The sequence below is a fragment of the Phodopus roborovskii genome, unplaced genomic scaffold, assembly GCF_943737965.1.
Source record: "Phodopus roborovskii unplaced genomic scaffold, PHOROB, whole genome shotgun sequence".
In the NCBI taxonomy this organism is placed as follows: Eukaryota; Metazoa; Chordata; class Mammalia; order Rodentia; family Cricetidae; genus Phodopus; species Phodopus roborovskii.
Window position 1 is genome coordinate 1,384,416 of NW_026126517.1, and position 17,953 is coordinate 1,402,368.

The 17,953-nt window shown below is 49.8% G+C and overlaps 2 protein-coding genes across 2 annotated transcripts in view; both read right to left on the reverse strand.

Annotated features, from left to right (window-relative positions):
- Positions 1-4,788: 4,788 nt before the first annotated feature.
- Spc24 (SPC24 component of NDC80 kinetochore complex) lies at positions 4,789-9,830 on the reverse strand. Its single transcript, XM_051197132.1, has 5 exons — positions 9,639-9,830; positions 6,877-7,021; positions 6,457-6,561; positions 6,289-6,365; positions 4,789-4,969 (listed from the first exon to the last, which is right to left on the reverse strand). The coding sequence occupies exons 1-5, from the start codon at positions 9,796-9,798 to the stop codon at positions 4,851-4,853; spliced, it is 606 nt and encodes a 201-aa protein (XP_051053089.1). The 5' UTR covers positions 9,799-9,830; the 3' UTR covers positions 4,789-4,850.
- Positions 9,831-14,228: 4,398 nt separating this feature from the next.
- The window catches only part of Kank2 (KN motif and ankyrin repeat domains 2), a 28,377-nt gene continuing 24,652 nt past the window's right edge, over positions 14,229-17,953 (reverse strand). The window contains exons 10-12 of the mRNA XM_051196818.1: positions 17,112-17,312; positions 16,941-17,030; positions 14,229-16,184 (exon numbers count right to left, since the gene is read on the reverse strand). Coding sequence (XP_051052775.1) covers positions 16,131-16,184; positions 16,941-17,030; positions 17,112-17,312 — 345 coding nt within the window. The 3' untranslated portion in view covers positions 14,229-16,130. The remainder of the gene's footprint in view (positions 16,185-16,940; positions 17,031-17,111; positions 17,313-17,953) is intronic.

Consider the following 17,953-nt stretch of genomic DNA (forward strand, 5'->3'; position numbering starts at 1 on the left):
TGGTTGTCCTGGAACTCACTCTGTAGACCAGGTTGGCCTCTGCCTCCTGAGTGCTGGGATTAGAGGACCTGTGCCACCACTACCTGGCATTGATTTTTGAGCCAGGGTCTCACTATGTAGCTCAGGCTAATTTTGAAGTCAGAAACCCACCTCTGCCTCCAAATATTGGAGTTAAAGATGTAGGTCTCTGCACCTCTCTGTATTTCTTAGAGACTATCTTTTCCAAGCCTCTGCAAGGTGTGAGGAAACGAAGCACGTTAGCCAAAAAGAAAGTCTTCCTGTCTTTATCTGAATTTGATATTTTCATTACACACATGTGTATTTGATCATGTATTCACCCTATCACCCCACTCCTGCCGGCCCCTCTTCCCAACCTCACAGAGAGGGGCCATGGAGGCTCAGGGTTACTGAGGACACTCCTTTAGGACATCTTGCTGGGGCAGATGGAGGAGGAAAAGGACTACCCATATCCCACTCCCCCAGGCCACCCTCCCACCCCACCCCTGCATCCTAGGGTTGAGACCAATAAAAGGAACTTGGGGAAAGACCCTGGGAAATGAACAGCAATGAGGAGCACACTAGATAAGCCGCCTGGGTTCAGGTTCTGGCTGTGTAGCCTTGTGCACCTGGAGCCTGCTTCCTCAAGTAATCCCACCTCCTGCCTGGTTGTGGTGGGAGCTCTGGACAAGCCTGCCTGTCATCTCCTCTGCACCCACAGGGTGGCACATCCCTTCTTCCTTCCACCTTTTGTTTTGGGAAAGAGCCAAATGGCCTCTGGGAAAGAAAACTTAGACCTGGGAAGCCTCAGATTGCACAGGCTTTCAAGGACTACTTCTCTGAGTAAAATGACCTCACCTGTGTGGCAAACAGGAAAATGGAGCTTCAGTGGCCTGGGATTTGACAAATTGTAGAGCAGGATTGGAGCTACCATGGGGCACTACACATGGAGGGTGATGGACTCACTCACACCTCCATCCCCAGCGCCCCAGCAGGATTTCTCTGTGTGGTCTTGGCTGTCCTAGAACTCACTCTGTGGGCCAGGCTGGCCTCGAACTAACAGTCTGCTTCTGCCTCCCAGAGTGCTGGGATTAAAGGCAAGTGCCACCACTGCCTGGCAGCTACCACTTTTTTCTCCTCAAGGCCTTGCAAGGCCAAGTGTGATTACCCACGCCTTCCATCCTACTACTGGGGAGGTGGGGGCAGAGAATCAGGAGTTCAAGGTTATCTTCTATTAATAGTTAGGTTTGAGGCCTGCCTGGGGTCCATGACTCTCTCAAAAGCAAACACCACCTCACTTAGCAACATGCCCTAAAGAACTGGTGTGTACTCAGTGGCAGGTAGAGTGCCTACCTAACAAAGGGAATGGGAAGTTCTTGGGGACAAGATCTCCTTATCTGGTTTCCTGTCTTCTCTGCCTGTGGTTCCCTGGCTTCAGAATGGGGATCAATGAAAGACCTGGATGTGTACCCCGATATGTACAGCAGTCACCTGGTCCACTGAGGGCAAGTGGGGGTGGTCTTGCTTGGCAAGTCTCTGTGCAATCAGCCCTGTCCAGTCTTGACACAACAGCTGCTGCTCACCACCCCTAGGCTGGTGTCCCTTCCAACTCATAGTATCTCAGACCACAGATGTCTGTGGTGAACCAGCTTAGAGCCCAAGACTGAGTAAGCCCCAGCCTGCAGGAGGGGGACAATGAGAGGTGCCTCACCCTGCAGCCAGCATTCCCCTAACTCCAGTACCACTCAGTTCTCAGGCCACATCACCACCACTTAGCCTGCCCTGCCTAGGGAAAGTTTCCTGAGACTTCTGTGTCTTGTCTGACACTCCTGACAACTGCTTCCTGCCCTGGGGGAGGAACTCCCTCCCTCCTCTCCTGACCCTCCCTTTGGCCTCGTTGCCTTGGGGGATGTGGGAAAAACTTGGGGCTTAATTAATCAGCCCCTTACTTGGCACAAGCCACTGGGAATCTGAAAATTGCTTGATCGAAGAGCCTTCTGAGGTGGCTTGGTGTCTGCCCTTTGCGTTTGCTTGTATTCTCCCAGCCTGGAAGCATGCTAGCATATCTTTGGTACCCTGTATCTTCATGTCTACATCTCATCTCTACCCTCCTACCCTGGACCCCTGTGCTCAATGGTCACTCCCTCCTGAGTCCCTTTAGAATCCCACTTTCCCACAGCATTTTATCCCCTTCAATTCTTTATCACCAGGAGTGATGACCTCACTCCTCTCGTTGGAGATTAGGCGTCTGCTGCCCCACCAAGTGTGAAACCTGAGACAAATCAATCCTGGCCTGGGGGCCAGGGTAGTTTCATTTCCCAGATAACTGCAGCCAGGTGTACTTCCATAGCTCTAGTCACATAGCGGTATTTTAAGAAAGTGCAGAACACCAGGCAGGACATTCAGCCAACAGGGGACTGGACTGGGTCAGCCCAGTGGTACAGTGTATGTCCAGCATAAATGAAGCCCTAGCCCATCCCCAGCACCTCAAAAGCAGTGGCTCAGCAGGTAAGGGCACCTGCCATGCAAGCCTGGCGATCTGAGGTTGTAAAGGTGGGAGACTGACTCCCTCACCTCCAAATGCATGCATGCACTCTGTGGCCTGCACCCTCCCCTCACATACTGTCTCCCCACACGGACATCAGTAAAAAGGGCTTCTCTACCAGGAGGTCCCGAGGCCAAGGTGAGGAGAGTATACTACCTCTAAAGACAGGTGACAGGTGGAGGTCCCCACATGTGGTCATGTCCATAACCCACAACTGGCCTTCTGTCCCCCACAGCAGGGCAGCTTTTCAGTCCCGAGGAGATAAGCCTTCAAATTTGGCTGCCCTGGATTCAAATCTAGCCTCATGCTTACTTCCCATGTCTAAGCACCCTTTCTGCTTAATGAGCCTGCCTTAGTGGAAACAGCTCTGACCCACCAGAGCTGACCCCAAACCCATGGGCAGGGTAGAAAGACTAGAGAAAGGGGCTGGTCACCGCTGTTGTCCCAATAAACCACCTCATCCTGGTGACAGCATGTTTGGTATGAGACTCCATTCCATCTGTGGTAACTTCAATGTTGCCCCTCCCTCTGGCTGGCCTTGAGAATGAAGGCTGGGGTGGCTAGCTCCCTTGGAAGGAACAAGCCAGGCTGTGGGTGGGAGTTTGGGCAGAAGGCTGTAGCCTGGCCCCAGGATGTCCCTGGCAGGAAGCCAGTGCTGGGCACAGAGAACTGGGGCCTCTCCAGGGCCCTGAACCACACTCGGGGGGCCCCCCGCCCCCTCCCCGTATGCTCCAGTGAAGGGAGAGAGGTGGGCATAAATCCTCCTGTACCAGAGGGCTAGGGGTTCGAGTAGCAGGCACTGGCCCTTCCAGTGCAAAACAAAGCAGTTCCTATCCGCAGGGGGCCAGGGCCAAGCCTCTCTGTGGTTCCTGCTGCCCTGATCCATCTTTGTTCTTTCTTTTAAAGATTTATGTATTTTATGGGTATTTTGCTTGCATGTATCTCTGCACTGTGTGTGCCTAGTGCCTGAGCAAGTCAGGAGGCATTCAACCCCCTGAACTGGAATTACAGGTTGATTCATTGCACTGTGGGTGCAATGAATCGAACCCAGGCCCCCTGGAAAAGCAGCCAGTGCCCCTAACTGTAGAGGTGGAGGCAAACACCTTTACCCTGTGGCTACTTCTCCCCTAGGCACCAGTATCTGCAGCTCAGCATGTGCAAACAGAGAAAGGCTGTGTGCCTCACCCTGGCATGGAAAGTCCCAGTGCTCAGCAGTGGCCCAGCCAGTGTGTTAGTCCTGCAGACACTGTGTACCCTTCCCCAGGGACAGAGCCATGGCCACTTCCTGTTGTCGGGGTGCTATTGGAATTCAGTGAGTGGAGATCAGGGGGTGCTGAGTGTCCTGTAGTGTCCCCACACACTAAAACATTACCCGGATGTCACTCGGGTGGGGTGACCTGTATGTGGTTCAAGACTTGAGCACAAGCCTAGAATCTTCCAGTGATAGGCTTGGGGCTGGCACCAGGACCTCATAAGCATAAGGGGAGGGTGGGCTGAGATGGTTGCTAGTAGAGTCTTAAGCTGGAGGACCTGAGGAGAAATCTAAAACTCAGGTAAAATGGCTCATGTGGTGGCTTAGTGGAAACTCAAGTGCTGGAGAGGCAGGAATGGCAAATCCTTGGGAGTTCATTCATACCTTGCCTCAAAAAGTAGGGTGGGAGGGGCTGAAGAAATGGCTTAGCTGTTAGCAGCATGGGCTGGCTGCTCTTCCAGAGGACCCAGGTTCAATTCCAAACACTCACATGGCAACTCATAGCCACTTATAACTCTGGTTTTAGGGGTTTTGATGCTTTCTCCTGACCTCCCCTGGAACACATGGCTAACACACATACATGTAATTTAAAAAAGGTCCAGGCCAGCCTGGAACACTGTCTCAAAATAAGTAGATAAATAAATGTAGGGCCCTGCATGGACCCCCGAGGCACCTTGAGTAAGCCTGAAGGTGTTGGCCAGAACTCCTTGCCCCAGAGCTGTTACTGGTATTCTTCCTGTTTCTATAACACACACACACAAACCTCAAGATAACACACACCTCATGGGGAGCTAAGCCTAAAAATGCTGTTATTTTCTACTGTGCTCTAAGTATTTAAGCCTGTTTCATCCCCTCAATAAATGGCATTCAGACATCACCATTGAACGAATTGACCTGCTGTCTTTATTTCAATCTCTAGACCTTTGCCCGATTCATGGAACAGATTGTAGCACAGGCGCTACAAATACATGAAGTCATCTACATATAGATAGATTTTTAATTATACAGGGATCCCCCTCTGGCCTCCTCAATCCCAATTCTGTGAAAGGCATGAGGTCAAGGCTCTGGCTGCCACGCAGTGTCCACCAGGCTCCAGAGGTAGTCGCTGATGAACTTCTGTGAGAGCTGTGCGCTGTCCAAATGGATAGGCAGGGCCACAGTGGGGCCGTGGTGGACTGAGGGCACAATGAAAGGAAAGTATAGGTGTGTGTGTGTGTGTGTATTCCTCCCATGTCAAGTGAAAGCAGTCTTTTGGTTCACATTCTGTTGTTGTAAGATGGCTCTCACTATCTTAGTCCAGGCTGACCTTGAACTTGTGGCAATTCCTTCTGTCTTCAGTTTCCTAAGTGCTGTGATTACAGGTGTATGACATTACACCAGGCTAATTTCCTTTTATGTTGACTTGTTTCTGTGGGTGTGTGGGTGCAAGCATGCTATGGTGCATCTGTAAAGAGAACAACTTGTAGTTGGTGCTGTCCTTCCTCAGTGGGTCCCAGGGATTGAATTCTTTTCAGCAGCCTTGGTGGCATGAGCCTCTACTCACTGATACACCCTGCCAGCTCCCCATTTTTCTTTTCTTTTTGAGACAGGGTTTCTCTGTTTAGCTGTGGTGTAGGCTACTGTGCCTGGCTTTCCCTAATTTCTTTTTAATTAAATATAGTATTTTTGCCTGGTAGTCACACACCTTTAATCCCAGCACTTAGGAGGCAGGGGCAGGTGGATCTTAGTGAGTTAGTTCAATGCCAGCCTGGTCTACAAAGTGAGTTCCATGACAGCCAGGACTGTTACACAGAGAAACCCTGTCTTGAATGGTATTTTTGCTGGGTGTGATGGTGTATATCTACAATCCCAGTACTTGAGAGGTAGAAATGTACGGTTTACAGACTTGCAGCCAATCGGGAGCAAACAGCAAGTTCCAGGTCACCCTGCTGTTGGGGGTGGAACTCACATGCTAAGCAAGCATTCTCCCACATATATATCTTCTGTATAACCACCCCCTTTAGAAGCTAAACACTATTCTTTTTTTAATAATTATTTTATGTGCATTTTGGTGTTTTGCCTGCATTTATGTCAGTATGAGGGTGTTGGATTCTCTGGAACTGGAGTTACAGACAGTTGTGAGCTGCCATGTGGGTGCTGAGATTTGAACCAGGGTTCTCTAAAAGAACAGCCAGTGCTCTTAACTGTTAAGCCATCTTTCCAGCCCCAAAAGCTAAATACTATTGTAGTGTTTATCTCTTGAGACAGAAGCAGCTTCTACATTTGGATGTGGAGAATAATGTCCTGTGATCGTGTTATGTCACCATCTCGAGTCCCCTTCAGTGTCCTTGCTGTAGCCTGTGTTTATGGTTTGTCATTTGAGGCAGGGCTTCTGTGTGGCCCTGGCTGTCCTGGTACTCCAGTGAGATCGCCACCTGTGCCTCCCAGGTGAGCCACCACGCCTGCTGTTTCTTTCTCACACTCCACCACCCTACGGTGACCTCTCAAAGGATACTGCCCTTGATCGTTCCTGGTTCACATTCATAATCCCACTCTATTTTGCTAATCTGGTGATAGAGGTGTGCCACATACCTAGATAGAAAGAGGGAAAGAGACAGTTACCACAGCATTAATGTCACCCATGCCACAGGGCGGAGCTCCAGGCCCAGCCTGCAGAACCTACACTGCAGAGGGGATGGTGATGGTGGTGTCCTCATCCACTTCTCTCTCCTGTTGCTGGAGAGCCACCTCCATTGCCCTGAGCTCCTGCAGCTCTGTGGTGAGCTGAGTGCAGATCCGTTAAGGCCCAGGCTCGGGGGAGACTAAGGACAATCACCTTGCCACATACCAAGCCAGAGCACCTGGCACTCAAGCATTTTTGCCTTTCAGTGTTAGGGATAAAAGCCAAGACCTGACACATGCTAGGCAGGCTTTAGCAGAGCACATCCCAGCCCCTCACTGGGGGATTCTTGGCAGAGGCTCTACCCTGAGCCACACCCCCAGCCCCTCACTGGGGGATTCTAGGCAGAGGCTCCAGCAATGAGCTACATCCTAACCCCATCCAAGTGTGCTCTGAGGGAGGCTGCTGAGTAGTTAAGGATATCAGAGGCTGGCCTGCAGACAGCTATCTTCCTTGCTGGCCTTCTGGAGCTCGGCTTCCAGATGCTGTAGTTCAGTGCCTCCCAAGCGCGTGCATTCCTTCAATTCAAGAAGGCTTTGAGCCACTTCCTCCTCCACAGCCAGGGTCTCTGCGATGGGACAGAAGCAGGTACTCTTGGGTCTGTGCTTTCCCAGGAGGACTCTGAAGAGGTTAGTGCCACCACCTAGTCAGGGCTGTCTTGCCCTCACTCCCAGCAGCCTCTGAGCACCTCCCAGAATCTAGGCGTGTCCCTGTTTTCCAGGACAAGTTCAATACTGGGAAAGGCAGTGTGAACCTGTAATCCATTGCTCAGGAGGCAGAGGCAGGAGGATGCAGACTTCTACATTGGCTTGAGTTAAACTCAGAGACTCTGTGCCAAAACAAACACGAAAATCACTAACAGCTGAGTGAGATGCCAACGAGCCTGATGAACTGAGTTCTACCCCTAGGACCCACTTGGTAGAGGGACAGAGGTGACCCTCCAAGTTGTCCATATGCCCATTTTGTATGTTGCTGGGGATGGAAGCCAGGGCTTCCGGTATGCTAAGCAAGCATTTTACCCATTGAATCCAGCACTTTTTATCCTTTGCTTGAGGGTGGTCTCATGTAGCTCAGGCTGGCTTCTATCTCCCAAATGCTAAGAGTATTGGTATACAGTTCCCTCAATGTCTTTTTTGTTTTGTTTTTCAAGGCAGGGTTTCTCTGTAGCTTTGGAGGCTGTCCTGGAACTAGCTCTTATAGACCAGGTTGGTCTTGAACTCACAGAGGCCTGCCTCTGCCTCCCGAGTGCTGGAACTGAAGGTGTGTGCCACCACCACCAGGCAGTTCCCTCAATCTTGCTATAACGTCCTTTCCCCCATTTTGGGTGGGTGTTGTGTGATGGGTACAAAGATGTCCAGGTTGGCCACAAACTTCTAGGCTCAAAGAAGTCTTTCTTATCCAAGTTGCTCTAGAGAAGCAGGTCACAACGATGGCCAATGGATTACTGAATTTTTAATTATTTTGTGGTACTGGGTTTAAATCTGGGGCCTCACACAAGCTTAACAAATGGGGGGGGTGTTGACATAGTTTCTCTGTAAGCTGATACTGACCAAAAACTATGTGAGGCTGGCCTTCAATTCTCAGTGTCTCAGATTCTAAGATTATGTGTCCAAGCCAGCAATGTCTCATTCAAATAAAAACTACCATGGTTTGTATATAGAGATCAGAGGACCAGCTGTAGTAGTTATTCCTTCACCATGTGGTTCCTTCCTCCGGATCAGGCTTGGCAGTAAGTGTCTCCACCTGCTGAGTCACGATGTAGTCCTCAGTTTACTTCATGACTACTGCTTGCTCCCAAGGCCTCACGTCACATGTCCTCTCTCTTAGCCAGACTACTAGCATGTTCTTGTTTTGGTCTTTTGAGGCCTGCACCCTCTAATGCAGCTCTGGGAATGGTCAGAACCCAGGATGGCATGCGCTCCAGGCAAGTACTCTACCAACTGAGCCACAGCCTTGGCTCCTCTCCCTTGCTTTGCTTTTCAAAGGCTTACCTTATTAATTTTTATTACTTTACTACTTAACCATATGTACATGTGTGTCTGATGCCCATGGAAGCCCAAACTGTCAGGTCTCCCTGGAAACGGAGTTCCAAGTGGTTGTGAACCAACTGAACTGTGGCACTGAGAATTGAACAGGTTTTCTGGAAGGAGCGATTTTCCTAACTGCTGAGGCTCCAGTCCCGACAAAAAAGCTCATGCCAACATCTCAAAGCACTTAGGCACATGTCCCTCTCAATTTTGAGCCATTTTCTCTGGCACTGGCTAAACAATTCATTTATAACACTGTTTCTGGGAGTTTCTCGTGAGCAGGCCTGAAGGCCTCCAGTGCAGACATGGCCTTCCCCCTGCCCAAGCCCTTTCCACACATCTCACGTGAGTATTCTTTATAAATGGGAGAAGTATTTCACTATGTAAGTGTACTGGATACACTGTGGGGTCCCCTGCAGCTGGGACTTGTGTGCAACCCTACATGGCCTAGAATTACTCTATAGCCCACACCTGAATGTGCCTTCACATGTTTCCCCCCACACCTTCCCACCCTCCTGCTGCCTCATTCCTTCAGGTTTTTCCTACTATTTAGACAGAAGGCCCTCCCTGTCCCTGCTGCTGTCACCACTCCTAATGACAGCAGGCTCTGTTCAGAACAACCTAGTGGGTAGGTATGAGCATTGTAAAAGGTTCCCAACCTTCAACAGTGAAGGGCACTGAGAGATGGGAGGTGGCTCACAATGTGACCACCGCACTGGAGAGCCGACAGACAGGATTCTTTGAATCTCAGCCACCCTCAGCTACAGAGTTCCAAACTAGCCTGAGCTACATTTAGGCCCGAGCCTTGGAAAGTTCATGGGATCAGGCCCTGCCAACTCCTATACTTACTTCTAAGTCCCTAGGTGACATCCGCTGTCATGAAGCCCGTTTCACAAGTGGAGAAAACGAGGCCAGGGATGACGGCTCTCACTCGGAAGACCCTTGGGTGGAGAGCGGGGGTTGCTGGTGGTGGGGGAACCTGAGCTAGGGAGTAAGATCAAGTCACGCAGTTCTTGTAGAGTATGACATTGTGAGCTCTGACACTTAATCTGTAAGCATCTGGGTGATGGCTACTGTCAGGTGGGGAAATTGAGGCCCAGGGGTTGCCAGCTCCCTCCGAGAGGTCCCCGCGGCTGGAGCGCAGGGGCCCGGCCTCACCCCGAAGCCGCTGGTCGGCGCCGTCCTGCATCTCCAGCAGCCGCTCCACCATCTGCTCGTGGCGCCCGAGCAGCTGCCGCTGCTGCTTCTCGGCGTGGTTGGCCCCCAGCAGGCTCATCAGCCAGGTGCTCACCTCTTCCATTTCACGGAAAGCCGCCATGACTGACCGCGTCGGCTCCAAACCCGCGCAAATTTGTCTCTTCACGGCCCCGCCCCCTTCCAGAGCGCCTAGGTCTCATTGGATAGTCCGTACATCCGTCTTCTGCAGAGCTCAATCAGCGAAGGGAGAGGGCGGGTCGGAACGAGCGGCCATTTTGTGGAGAGCTAAGCGAAATTTCGTCTGTCACTCATGTGCGATGGCCAATCATCGTAGGGAGGGCGTGTCACGAGGGGCCTGCCCGCGCGCGTTTGGTCCTACGCAGGCGTCAATTCTTCTGCTGAGAGCCGGGAGCAGTCCTCAGCACACTCTGTTGGGCGTGCTCAGACTTGAGAAGTTGCGCGCCCCTAGAGGTGTTGCGGCTGGAGTCCAGGGGCCAAGCGGTGGATTGTTATGATAAAGCGCGAGGGAGACAGCTTATTGAGAAGTTTTATTAGAAAGGGGAGGGAGTGGGAAGGAAAGAGAAAAGAGGTAAAGAGACGCAGAGACAGGGGGCAGAAGAGAGGAGGGAGACAGGAAAAGCCCTGTCCGTCACAGGGAACAGCGGGAAAGAGGGTGTAAGTGGGCAGGGGTCTTTCTTTTAAAGGGTCCTTTGCACCTGAGTGCAGACTAGTAGTCATGGAACCCAGTGCTGACCAGAGAACTGCCTGAGTGCATTCTGCCAGGTGATAGGGGCAGGCCAGCATAACGCCCGAGTCCGTACAGGATTGCTTACTTTGCTTGAGTATTTTTAAAAATTTATTAACTATACATAAAACCGGAATTTATTTTTTTTGCGCGCGCGCGTGTGTGTGGTTGAGACTTACAGTGTAGCCCTCGCTGTCCTGAAACTATGTAGACGGAGCTGGCCTCAAACTCAGAGATACAACTACCTCTTCCTCCTGAGTGCTGGGATTACAGGCGTGATTGTTCACATTTCTGTATTTTTGTTTTGTTTTTTGAACCAGTTTCTCTGTGTAGCCCTGGCTGTCCTGGAACTCACCCTGTAGAACAGGTTGGCCTCAAACTCACAAAAATCTATTTGCCTATGCCTCCCAAAGGATTAAAGGCTTTTCTGTATTTTTTTTTTTTAGACTTATTTTATGTGTATGGATAAGCATTTTGCCTATATGTATGCATAGGTACCACATACTTTCCTGATGCCAGCAGAGGTCAAAAGATCATCTGTTCTCTTGGAATTAACTATGGATGTTTGTGACCTATCATGTGGGTGCTGAGAACTGAACCCTGGTCCTCTACAACAACAGCCAATGCTCTTCGATAATTTCTCTAGTTCGTGGTTCTGCATTTTTCTAAGTAGGGGCCTGGCCTGGCATGGTAGTCATGTTTTAATCCTAGCACTCGGGAGGCAGAGGCAGGAGGATCTCCGTGAGTTTGAGGCTGCCCTGGTCTATGAACCCAGCTCCAAGACAGCCCAAAAATAAATAAATAAAATGTGTAAATAGGAGCCTAGCGTGCAATCCCAGTATTCAGGTGGTAGGAGCAATAAGATTGGAGTAAATTCCAGGCCAGCCTGGGCAACAGGCTGAGTTCCTGTCCCAACAAGAGCAAGGCACCCTGAAGTTGAGTGTGATGGTTCACACTTGTCATCTCAGAACTCCAGAGAGAAGAGGGATTGTCATGCATGGGAATCCAGTCTGAACTACAGAGTGAACCCTGTCTCATTAGGTACACACACACCAGACAGACACATGAACTGAGTCTCATAAATTGATCTTTGACCTGCTTACACATGCTGTGGCATGCACCCCACAATAATAATAGAAAAAGAGAATTTTTAAAAATCAAGGTGATCAAAGCTACAAGAAAAATGAAATAAATAAGTTGTGTGGGGGTGCTAAGCTCTCATAGTAGAAAGTGCTCCAGCTTCCACCTGGCCTCAGGCCAGCCCACCTTCCATGGGCCTAATCTCAGGAAATTGCATAACAGTGCAGGTTTGAAAAAAAGGGAGCTCAGTGGGAGAATGCTTGCCTAACACGCAGATGGCCTGAGTTAAAGCTCTGGGGGTGGGGATCCAGGGTTCAGTTTCTAGCAGAGCAATTCACAATTCATGCCAGTGACCTTGGCTGGTTCCTACTGGTTCTTTGCAAACCTTGAGGCTAAAGATAGCCTGCTTATCAGCAGAGGTGGGGTGGGGGTCAGGAGATAAGTACTGGGATTGAGCAAGAGGACCCAGGAGACATAAATCAAATCCTGGGCCAAAAGTGCCACCCACCTAATCTAGGAGCAAAGGGTGTGCCACCTCACAGCCACGGCTCAAGAGCTCCTGTCCAAAAAAGAGGCACACACCTCAGAAGCCCTGCTGATGTTGGGGCTGGACAGACAGAACTGCAGGTGTCTTGACAATAAAAATACAGGACTAAGATGTGGAGAACAGCAGACTGCTTGCCTGGCACTCAGGGAGTGGTGGGTTCAGTGCCCAGTACTGATGCAGTGGTGCTTTTAATCCCAGCCCTCAACTGTGAAGAGAGGTTCAAAACAAAACAGGACTAGGCAGCAGAGAGCTTTCCTGGCATGCAGGAAGCTCTGGGTTCTAATCCTAGTAGGGCATAATTTGGGAATAGTGGTATAGACAGGTCCCAGCACTTAGGAGACAGAGGCAGGAGGATCAGGACTTCAAGGTCATCCTTGGCTACATAATAAGATCAATATTAGCCTGGGCTACACAAGACCCAGTCTCAAAAAACAAAACTAACAACAACCACAAACCAACCAGAATAAACGGCCAGGCATGGTGGCCCACTTTTAATATCAGCTAGGATACACAGGCTGGCAGGTTTCTGTGAGTTCAAGGCCAACCTGGTCTGCATTGGGAGTTTCTGGCCAGGCAGGGCTGGCTACACAATGAGACCCTGTCTCCAAAAACCAAAATCAAAACTAATCAAACAACAACAATCTAGAATAAAGAAAGCTGGAGAGATGGTTCAGTGGTTAAGAGCACTTGCTGCTCCATCAAGAGCTCTAGAGTTCAAATCCTTGTTGGGTGGTTCACAAACACTTTGTAATTCTAGTTCCAAGAGACATGGCCTTAGAAGAAACCTGCATACACAGAGAAACACAGATACATCACACACATACAAAAAGAAAAAAAATTTTTTTTTTTTTTTTTTTTTTTTCCGAGACAGGGTTTCTCTGTGGCTTTGGAGGCTGTCCTGGAACTAGCTCTTGTAGACCAGGCTAGTCTCAGACTCACAGAGATCCGCCTGCCTCTGCCTCCCCTCCCGAGACTAAAGGCGTGCAGCACCAACACCCGGTCCTATAAAGAAAACCTTAAAAAGACTAGTGCAACTGAACAAGGAGCACAAACAGGAGGACCTGAGCCCTCCAATACATTAAACCCAGGCAGCTCATATGTGGTGGCACACACCTGTAATCCCAGCACTTGAAGACAGGAAGGTCTCTGTGAGTTTAAAGCCAGCCTACTCTACATAGTGAGCTCTAGTACAGCCAGCACTACATAGAGATTCTATCTCTAAATAAATAAATTCAGCCAAGAAGCATGGATCACACACACACACTTTTCCAGACAGGGTTTCTCTGTGGCTGTGGAGGCTATCCTAGAACTTGCTCTGTAGACCAGGCTGGCCTCGAACTCAGAGATTCATCTCCTCTACCTCCTGAGTGCTGGGACTAAAGGTGTGCACCATCAATGCCCAGCATGCCTTATTATTCTAAAAGACTTATATTTATGTGTGTGAGGCATGTGAGTGCAGTGGCCACAAAGGCCATAGGATTCCTTGGAGCTGGAGTTACAAGGGCTGTGAGCTCTGACCTGCCTGGCAGCATGGTGCTGGGACAGAACTTGGGTCCTGTGGAAAAGCAGTGTAAGCCCTTACTGCTGAGCCATGGCTCCAACACTGAGCTCTATGTTTTTTTCAAGACAGGGTTTCTCTGTGTAGCCCTGAATGTCCTCGAACTCACTCTGTAGACCAAGCTGGCCTCGAACTCACAGAGATCCTCCTGCCTCTGTCTCTTGAGTGTTGGGATTAAAGGAGTGTGTCACTACTTCCCACCTTAAGTTTATTTTTAAAAACTTAAAAGATCCACAAAATAATGACCTGTGGTGTGGCAGCACTTGCCTGGTGTGCACAAGGCCTGGTTTTAATCCCCAGAGTTGAACATACAAAGTATAGCAACAGACAAAACAAGATACAGGGGTCTGGGGATATGGCTCAGTTAGTAGAGCGCAGCACACACAACATACTGGGGTACATGCCCAGTGTCAGACTCACTGGGTGGGAAGAGGAGGCAGGAGGATCAGAAGTTCAAAGCCAGTCTAAGGAAAAAGACACAAAGGCCGGCTGTTGGTGGCACACACCTTTAATCCCAGCACTTGGGAGGCAGAGGCAGGGGGAATCTCTGTGAGTTCGAGGTCAGCCTGGTTTACAAAAGCTACACAGAGAAACCCTGTCTTGAAAACAACAACAAAAAGGTCAGCATTGTTTGTAGCTTTATTAAGTTTTTACTTCTAAAACATGAGTACAAGAAAAGAATACTTCATTTATGTGTAACACTGTCTCCATGGACGTACCGGTTGCAGAGCATGTGTGAAAAGAGCACAGGCGCAAGGGTCTCATGACCCTGGTGGCCCCCAAGCAGAGAGGAGCAGTGGCACAGACAGACAGGGGCTTCTATGATGCTTCCAGAACTGTAAAGTAAACCCTGCTGGCTGCGAGGCTGGAGCTAAGGGCTCAGCTTAGATGCTCGGCTGTGAGGATCACTCGGACACCAGCAGCTCTCCCATAGACCTGTTTGTACACGTGCAAAGACTCCAACACAACCCCATCCAGCAGCCCACACTGCTCATACACCTATCCACGCACCCACTCCCTACCCACCCATCAATGTGCCTACTCACCTATCCATGTGCCTACTCACCTATCCATTCGCCTACTCAAGGATTTGTCAGCCCGTCTGTCCATCATACTTTTTCTCATGCCCACCAAGCCTCTATGCCTCAGACGAACCCCTCTAACAAAACTCAAGCAGAGTAAAATTCCATCAAACCAAGAGACCTACTTGTCTAGAAGAGAAGCAGCACTTTCCTTTAGTTCATGAGCCTCAGCTCAGCTATGCTGAGGTTTGACTTCAAAGCCCAATGGGTCCAGATGTGACCTGGATAAGACTGGGAGACTTGAGAGGAGGCATGCTCCCCAACACAAGTCACATTTAGGATTCTTTACAAAGGAAACGAACAAGGGAAAACAAAACATATGCTGAGATTCTGGGCACAGAAAAAAAAAAAAAAAAACCCACTAAGAGAAAAGTGCAGTCTGTGTCCTGTCACCAGCAGGCGCTCGAGGGCTTTAAAACATAGAACTACTCATCTGGCCCTTAGGGTTTCAGCAAAGCCTGTCACTTTAAACCAGTTCTGGGTGTGCTCTGAGGCCAGCCAGTGCCTAATCAGGAACACATGGGCTTTGGAACTCTGTACTTGGTCAGTATCACATCCTCTGTTTACTCTCCTTTGAGGAGAGCAGTTCTGGCTGCAATGCTGGGAGACATTCTGAAATGGCCTTTTCTCTTTGGTCTGTAGGTCTGAGAGTTTTTCTAGGAACATTCTCCTGAGCAGTCCCTGTGGGGAATGGGGAGGTCTGTATCATTTCTCCTCCTTGTGAGTTGGTCATTTCCAAGTCTCTAAGACCTGAATTGCAGGGTGATGAGGTGCCCCAACTCGTGTGTGTGTGTGTGTGTGTGTGTGTGTGTGTGTGTGTGTGTAGGGGTTGGTGACACAGAGAAAAGAAAAAGACAAATGAAAACCCTGCTTTCAACCCTGGGAAATGGCTCAAGAATGGCAGACACTTGTTCAACGATGCAATCACAAGAGACACCCCTGGACCCCACAAGCTGTCTGGGGGTGGGGGGCAGTGAACAAAACCCTATTATACTCTAGACAATAAAATGAGGCGACAGAGGGCATTAATAAGCAGGCCTTGTGGAAACCTGCTGTAGTGAAGTCAGGACAATGGAAACTATAACATTCCAGTGACATTCAAATTTAGCAACTCAAATTCTGACCCCTCCCTTCTCCTAACAATGACTCAAAAATACAGTATTTTCCCTTTTGCCCCCACTCCTCCCACAACTGCCGGCTGGTTGTCCTACACTTTCTTCATAAGAAACCCACACCCGGGTGTCAGCAATTGGTGCCAACTGGGAGGAGAATGTAGCTTGGCTTTTTGGCTTTAAATATGGCTTTGAACCCAGGGTGCTGGGAAAGGCCTTGTAGAGCTGGAGTCTGGCAGAGCAGAAAGGGACATCGGCATGAGGGAGGGACGGTTTGCGGTGTGGCTGTGCGGCTGGTGGGTCCTCAGGGAGTCACTGGCCCCTCGTGCTCACTCTTCGGCTGAGGACGAGGCTAGACTCTCACAGTCAGACATTGGAGCGATCTGTAACAAGAGGCCGGATTCTTTCTTGGCACACTTTCAAATCCCTCTGAGAAGGAGATTTGCTGTGGCTACAGAGGGAGGGGAGGGAGGGAGGGCAGTCCCTGCCTTCCAAAGCACCAGATACAGCAATAGATTGTACAGCAGAGAAGACATGGGAAGGAATCAAAGTGGAGGCTGGGGACAGAGAGGTTTGGGAGGCAGCCCAGAGGCTCTGGGGAAAAGTCTGTCATGTGATCCCAGGCACTCAGTAAACTGAGGCAGCAGACTACTTTCTCTCTCTTTTTCTCTCTCTCTACACACACACACACACACACACACACACACACACACACACACACACGAGATAGAATCTCACATTGTAGTCTTGGCTAGACTCAAACTCACAACCCAGCTGGAGGAGGATCATAATATAATCAAATCTTAATAAAACAAAAAAATCCAGAATATTGTTTTAATCAACCAAATATTAATAATACAAAAGGTTCAAGGAAGAATGCTGGTCCCAATGCCAAGTTACAGCCCAGCCCAGCCCCTTACTGGAGGATTCTAGACAGGGATTCTACCCTGAACCCCATCCGTCCCCAGCCTTTTTTCTTTTCATTTTGAGATGCCTTAGTTGCCCAGGCTGGCCTTAAACTCAACTCTACCTACCTCATCTTCCTACCTCTGTCTCCCAAATCCTGGGATGAGAAGCATCTGTCACTTACCCCGAAGCTCCTCTGAGCCCCGCCCTCTTGTGCAGGGATCAGGACTCACCGAGCACTTGATGTTCATTCGTGAGTACAGCATAGATGCAATCTCGCTCTGCCCTGCATCCAGGGCCACCATTAGTGCGGTGCTCCCATCCTGCAAAGCACCCACAGCTGTAGAGATGCCGATGTAGAGTGCAACCCGCCCTCCTTAGGGAGCACCTGGGTGGGAACTCACTCGGTCAGTGAGTGAGATGTCACAGTTAGGCACAGCCAGCAGGAGCCCGGTGATCTCCTTGTGCCCATGCTCACAGGCACACATTAGGGCCGTGGAGCCGTCCTCGTCCTGCATGTTGACATCCACCTCACAGGCCAAAAGAGCTTTCACCACATCCACCCGTCCATGGCTGACCGCCAGCATTAAGGCCGTCTGTCCTGCCTGAGACAACAGGATAGACAGGTAGATAGTACCGAGGCCCAGTGACATCATGGCCCTGCTCTTGAAAGTCCCATGGCTCCCAAGTGCTCTGACACTGACAAGGGTACTCATGGTGGACCCTTCCTCTTCCAGGTCTCAGCATAAGCACCCTCCCCAGATGGGCTCTCCCCACCTGTATGGTCACCTGCCAAGAGCCCCCAACTCATAGGTGGGTGTAAAGTTATGTAAAATTTAACCAAATTAGCCAGGCAGGGGTGGCACACACCTTTAATCCCAGCACTCGGGAGGCAGAGGCAGATGGCTCTCTGAATTTGAGGCCAGCCTGGTCTAGAGTGAGTTCCAGGACAAGCTCCAAAACTACACAGAGAAATCCTGCCTCAAACAAACAACAACAAAAAAATCAACCAACCTACTAAACAAACAAACAAAACACAATTTAAAAAAGAAGAAACAAAAACACCCAACTAAGGTTTGTATGTTTCTGTATTCTAGTTACACCCAAAGAAACAATTAAAAATCGATGCTTGCCAGTGGAAGGAGAGAGAAAAGAAACCATGTCTAGGCATACACCGGTGTACCACTCAGCCATGAAAAGGAACACCATTCACAATGCTGATGGGTGCTCCAAGGTGGAAAAGCTG